General features: G+C 35.7%; 1 protein-coding gene across 1 annotated transcript; it reads left to right on the top strand.

Annotated features, from left to right (window-relative positions):
- Positions 1-1,624: 1,624 nt before the first annotated feature.
- On the top strand, positions 1,625-6,586 carry LOC148300528 (uncharacterized; the record flags this gene model as incomplete). The annotated part of the gene is made up of 3 exons (XM_088274651.1): positions 1,625-1,814; positions 5,480-5,616; positions 6,490-6,586. Coding segments are annotated over 3 exons (424 nt in total), but the record flags the coding sequence as incomplete, so codon positions are not given.
- Between the last annotated feature and the right edge of the window lie 6 nt (positions 6,587-6,592).

The raw sequence follows: 6,592 nt of genomic DNA, 5'->3' as shown, positions 1-6,592 counted from the left end.
CACAGTAAAAGTATTCATGCGCTGGTCCCATTATCACCTAATAAATTCAATGACTTAATGCCGCGCAATATTGAGATGGACGGATTGCAGACAGTATTGCGTAAATTCGCCGGCCGGCTCGTAATATCACCTTATTACTGTGTGTACAATAAAACTTCATTGTTATACAATTTGTTGTGCGCATTTGCTCACTCCTTTCAAGAACGTCATAAATCAAAAATCGTAAATTTTCAGTTGTGCATGTTCTCGGAATGCCCAGAAAATGTAATATATCCCAGCAAAAGCGACAATTTTTTTTATTTTAATTTTTATCCACTACAGGGCAGAAAGTGTTGTTTTTGCATTTTTAAGAAAATGTATGTTTTAATTTTTTTAAATATACTAAATATTTTTCAAATGGAGAAAAAACCTTCAGGTTTTACCTAAATAAGATCTGTTGCATAGTAAAAAGTTCAATAAGTCGCTTGATATTTATTTTTAATACATTGTATTATATTTTTATACTTTAAAAACGTTCTCCTGAAAAATCATTTTTTTTATTTGTTTATGACGTTCTTGAAAGGAGTGAGCGATTTGAGGAGTGCATGTCTAACCTCTGATATATACACACATATCGTGGAACCTCTCATAACGAATTCGTTCAAAGCAGATTATACGTCAAAAATAATATGAAAATAACTCCTGTAATTGGAGATAATCCAGATTTTGTGAACAAGTATTTGGACTCACTCAAAATGTTATGATGTCAGTCTATGTATATAATTAAACAGCCCACGTATATCCGATTCGTCATCACGTATTGATTTACGAGCCAAAAATTATGCACTTATCTTGTTGACCATTTTTACTTTACTTCAGCCTTCTTCTTGTGTCCAGTATTGAACAAAGGCCTCTCTCTTGGACTTCCATAGTTCTCTGTTGGACGCGACTCTCTTCCAGTGCAGGCCCACCGCTTTTTTAATGTCATCGGACCATATTGTCTGGATGACGATACATACTTACTACTTACTTCAGCACTCTTCTTGTGTCTAGTTTTGAACAAAGGACTCCCTCTAGGACTTCCACAGTTGTCTGTTGGACGCGACTTTCTTCCAGTGCAGGCTCTCCACTTTCTTACTGTCATCGGACCATCTCGTCTGGATGATGATACTCACTTACTACTTACTTCAGCCTTCTTCTTGTCACCACTATTGGATAAAGGCCTCCCTCTTGGACTTCCACAGTTCTCTGTTGGACGCGACTCTCTTCCAGTGCAGGCTCTCCACTTTCTTACTGTCATCAGACTATCTTGTCTGAATGATGATACTCACTTACTACTTACTTCAGCCTTCTTCTTGTGTCCAGTATTGGACAAAGGCCTCCCTCTTGGACTTCCACAGTTCTCTGTTGGACGCGACTCTCTTCCCAATGCAGGACCACCGCTTTTTAATGTCATCAAACAAACCATCTCGTATGAATGATGATACTTACTTACTACTTACTTCAGCCTTCTTCTTGTCTCCAGTATTGGACAAAGGCTACCCTCTTGGACTTCCACAGTTCTCTGTTGGACGCTATTAACCATTTTACAATATGTCTAATAACTTGTTTAAAAAGTCTGATAACTTTGTGTTTTGTTCAACAGGTTACCGGAGAGACTGACCGCCCAGGAGAGGAGAGCTCATGTGGAGCACATCATCAGGGTGTTGGAGCTGGGGGCTTGCGCAGAGACCAGGGTGGGGGACGGAGTGAGGAGAGGCTTGTCTGGGGGAGAGAAGAAGAGAGCGAACATCGCGTGCGAACTACTCACAGATCCTGCGCTCATGCTACTAGACGTAAGTTCTACTATATTGATATCTCAACTAAGATGAAGGACAATATGGAAGTCTGGATGTTTAAATAATAATAATAATAAATTTGAATAATTTATACAGCGCCATTTTTTTAAATACTACCTCAAGGGCGCTTATATTTACAGGAACCTGTTATTAAAAAGCCCTTATCCGCACCCGATGGTGCATAGGGCACTGCATCATATAAACGCAGTGTTATCTTGTTCATTAACACACGAAGGAAAGGTGATCGACCCTCCGCTTCAAGTACCAGCCTAGGGTAATATTGAATAAATATTAGAGTAAAAAATCACTTTATTTGAGAGAATTTACTTCACCCCCCTCTCCTGGGAATCGAACCCGGGACTTCTAGTACAGTAGCCGAGATGCATTTGGTGGGAATCGAGCCCACGACGCCAGTTTCGCAGTCAAGCGTCTACCCAACTACGCCACGGCGCCTGCCGTGTACGAGTATATACTATATGTCGTGGGTATACTGGCAAAAAACGTTAACTCGAAATATGCAATTTCGACTAATGATGCAGTATTATAAAGTTTTCGACGTTCTTTAAAGTGGCAAAATACACTAAGTAGTTTAAAATGTCATATTTATGTGGTTTTAAAAGTGAATTCAACTATAAGTTAAATAGCGGGTATTTTTATCAAACTGAAAGCTTTAAATAACGGGGATTTTATAGTTAACGTTTTTTTGCGATATTATCTATGTTTATATTTTTGAAACCGTTGAATTATTCAAAATGAATGTTCCAAGATGCAATATGAGTATGAGTGAACGGGTTTGTATAGAAATAAAAATATAAAAAATAAATTGGCCGTTTGCAGCGCGCAGGGTTTCAGTAATCACACCGACCACCGACCCTTTTGATATCCAATTGACCCGAAATTATGTGCCGGCCGAGTATTGGAAGGAGGGTCATTACTTCATATTATTGCATATTGTGCAATGGGATGAAATATAATAATAATCTCTCCATATGACCACGGGCAACAGGATGTCATCGGATAATACGATCATAATGATACTCGTAATGTTGGGATGCAATGACACCAATGCACAACTGTCCCCAGTCTCGACGCGTCAACAAATTGCATGGATAAAATAAAAGTCCCGTTAGTGATGGGCCGATGCATTGGGGTAGGTACCTACCTACCTACCTACACGGAGTTTTTTTTAAATATTACGATGGCAATACAGTGGAACCTCTCATAACCAGATAAATTCTTTCCAGGATATTACTCGTTATGTGAAACACTCGTTAAGGGAAAAAAAATTCCATATAAATGAATGTAAAAAAGAGTCATGCGTTCCTTGCCGAAAAAACTATTTTTTGTTGCTGCATTTATTTAAATAAAATAACGCAGTTATAAATTGTCAAACAGCGTAACAACCTGGAATGGATAAAATGAAATAAAATAAAAGTCCCGTTAGTGATGGGCCGATGCATTGGGGTAGGTACCTACCTACCTACCTACACGGAGTTTTTTTAAATATTACGATGGCAATACAGTGGAACCTCTCATAACCAGATAAATTCTTTTCAGGATATTACTCGTTATGTGAAACACTCGTTAAGGGAAAAAAAATTCCATATAAATGAATGTAAAAAAGAGTCATGCGTTCCTTGCCGAAAAAACTATTTTTTGTTGCTGCATTTATTTAAATAAAATAACGCAGTTATAAATTGTCAAACAGCGTAACAACCTGGAATGGATAAAATGAAATAAAATAAAAGTCCCCTTAGTGATGGGCTGATGCATCGGGGTAGGTACCTACCCAACTAAGTACACAATTTTTTCCTTACAACATGGAGTGTAAAATAACGTCAAATTATTAATAAAAAAAGTAGTTTTAAGTATTATTTATTGATTTGGCGTTTAATTTGTAGAACTCCATTTTAATTTATGTATATTTTTTTAAATAAAACACAGAATTTAGACTCGAAAAATCTGTTTGATTTAAAAATTAATACATAAAGTAGATTCAAGCATGAAAAATTGTATGAACAGATTAACGTTAGATATAAGATGATATAAAAAAAAAACTGTTTGGAATAGCCCGATCTCCTTTATTGTTGTTGTTAAAATGTTAATGCTTAATGTTACGATCAATTAATCGATTTAAACTGCTGATTTCTGATAATTTTTTTTAAGTTCACAATTATTACGTTGCGATATTAGGAAATAAAACTTGATTCTGCTAAATTAGCGATAATTAATTCGCATTTTATGGGTTTACATAGATTTTAAGGGAAATTAATTCGTTTAATTATTTTTATAGAGAAATCAAATTATAATAAAATTTGAGTAAAACGTTTAATGGCCGATTTCTCGGAACGGAAAAATGTATTTTAATTGAGAACTTGAAAACACCTGCATAGTATTACGTTGTACGACTCGTCAGAGAACTTTTTTTAAACAGAAATCGTAAAAAATCTCATTTTTAAATGAATCGAACATGAGCATCATCATCTTAGCAACTATTAGTGATGGGAATAATCAAATACTAATCATTTTAATTTATGTATTAATTTTAAATGAAGCACTGATTTTTTGAGTCTACTGTGTTGTAATTTATTAACAAAAACACATAAAAAATATTATATTGTGACAATTGTTTCGCCTTGTTAGGGCATTATCAAACCAAAGGATATGTGATATGTGTCACATGAATGTGTATACATTATCAAAGGGATATGTGAAGATCAAATGGACTACGGTCCTTATGTAGCTATACAATTCTAAGTGACAGTTTTAACACGTGCAGCAATAATTTATGGGAGACAACAGTAGCTAATGGGAGATGTAGGTATGTACCCTTATATTATATCAATAAATAAACTAATCATTTTATTAATAAAAGTTAAAAATGAAATAAAAGTTTAAGTCACGCATTTGAGGAATCCTGGGTGTAACAGACATCAATAGTAAGGTAGAGGAAAGGCAATTGAGATGGTATGGGCACATAGGACGCAGAGAAGCTGATCATATCGTGAACCAGGCAATCGCCTTGGATCTTCCTCAAAAGTCATCTAAAGGAGGAGTAAAGAATTCATGGATGTTGCAGACAGCAAAAATAATGATTCAAAGGCATGGCCTAGATGACGTTTCCCATGACAAAAGGATCTACAACCTGAGGACGAGTAGAGCTGACTCCAACAGTCTAAAAGACGATAAGTTACGATAGAGCCAGGAAGATGATTCCGATTATTAAAAAAATGGTTTAAAAAGGACATTTCTTTTCATGTTTTTTAACTATAATAATATGAATACATTATTGAAATATTTCAATTATATCCATCACTGTTCAACATAGGAAATGGGAGGATTTCACAACTTTATTCCCACGATATTTCTCATATCCTGGTTGGGGTATTTTTGGGTGCTTTTCATTCGACCTTGTCTAGAAATTCTTAATTGTTTAAATAAGGAACTACACCAGTTAGAAATTGTATTTTTATAGTACCTACATCATCATTTTTGTTTGTAATAAAATGTGGGTACTCATTTACTTTTTACTTTCAAAATAATATAAGTTTTCCATTGTTTTTTCTCATGTGGTTTTCCAGGCGTAGGTACTCCCTTTCATTCATTTTTATAAATCATTTTGTCACACTAGACTCAATCTAATTTAATGTTTTCTTTTCCAGGAACCGACTTCTGGGTTAGACTCAGCTGCTGCATTTTCCTTAGTGTCCAGTTTAAGGAAGTACGCCGCTCAGGAGAGAAAGACCATCATCCTTACCGTTCACCAACCTTCCAGTCAGATATTCCACATGTTCGACTCGTAAGTATCAACGCACCAAGAATGTTGACATATTTGTTCATCGTTCACTCTCTTTTTGTTAGGCGCTAGTTACTTCTTCACCCATGTGGGTTGCGGCTTATGAAATTAGAGTCTTGGCTCCAGTCTTGTCAGCCAATCCACCGCCTCCGGGGTCGCCTCATGGATATCCCGAAGGTCACTACCAAACCCCTTGAGTCGGCAGTCCTGCATCATGTGTTTATTTATTGATTTAAACTTCATGTATTTAAAATAAATAAGTATATTGGTGGGCTTATTGCTAAAAAGCGATATTTTCCAAGCAACCAAAAACAGACTGGTGATATTGGTCAAAACATTTGATACCATATATAGCTGTTTGCAATCAGAGGGTAGATAGTGCTTGAACATTTAAAAAAAAGTAAATTACAAATTGATGACAATAAGGAAGGCAAAGGAAAAGGGGAGTTTAGGGAAAGAGGTAGATGGAAAAACTAAGGGAGGAGGTTTGATGGACAGTTAGGATAGATAATAATGTCTCAGACGTTTAATTAAAGTTATTAGAGAAGGTGCATTCTTTACAAGGAGAGGTAATTCATTCCATAGTCTGGCCGCTTGGACAGAGAAGGAATTACTGAAGAATAATGTGTTATGACGAGGAATGGAAGGTGTTCTTTCTTGGGAAGAACGAAGTGATAGACCATGATAAAGAATTTGTATGATAAAACGATGTATGATAGATGTTCGAATGTCGATATAAGGATAGAGTATTTCAAATACTCAATTCACCACCATCTCAACACACCTATGTTACTTTTAACTTTGAGTTATTGTTTAATTTTATGACAGGAAATGAAACTTTCTTATTTGATAATTGTTATTATTTTTATATTACAGATTACTGTTATTGTGCAATGGACAGACCGCCTACTTCGGTGATGTGGATAAAGTTGTGGATTTCTTCAGCGGATTAGGCCTACAGATGTTACCACATTACAAC

The sequence above is a fragment of the Brachycentrus maculatus genome, unplaced genomic scaffold (genome assembly GCF_059751285.1).
Source record: "Brachycentrus maculatus isolate JH-2025_06_01 unplaced genomic scaffold, ASM5975128v1 h1tg000697l, whole genome shotgun sequence".
In the NCBI taxonomy this organism is placed as follows: domain Eukaryota; kingdom Metazoa; phylum Arthropoda; class Insecta; order Trichoptera; family Brachycentridae; genus Brachycentrus; species Brachycentrus maculatus.
This window is presented reverse-complemented; position numbering and strand designations above follow the sequence as displayed.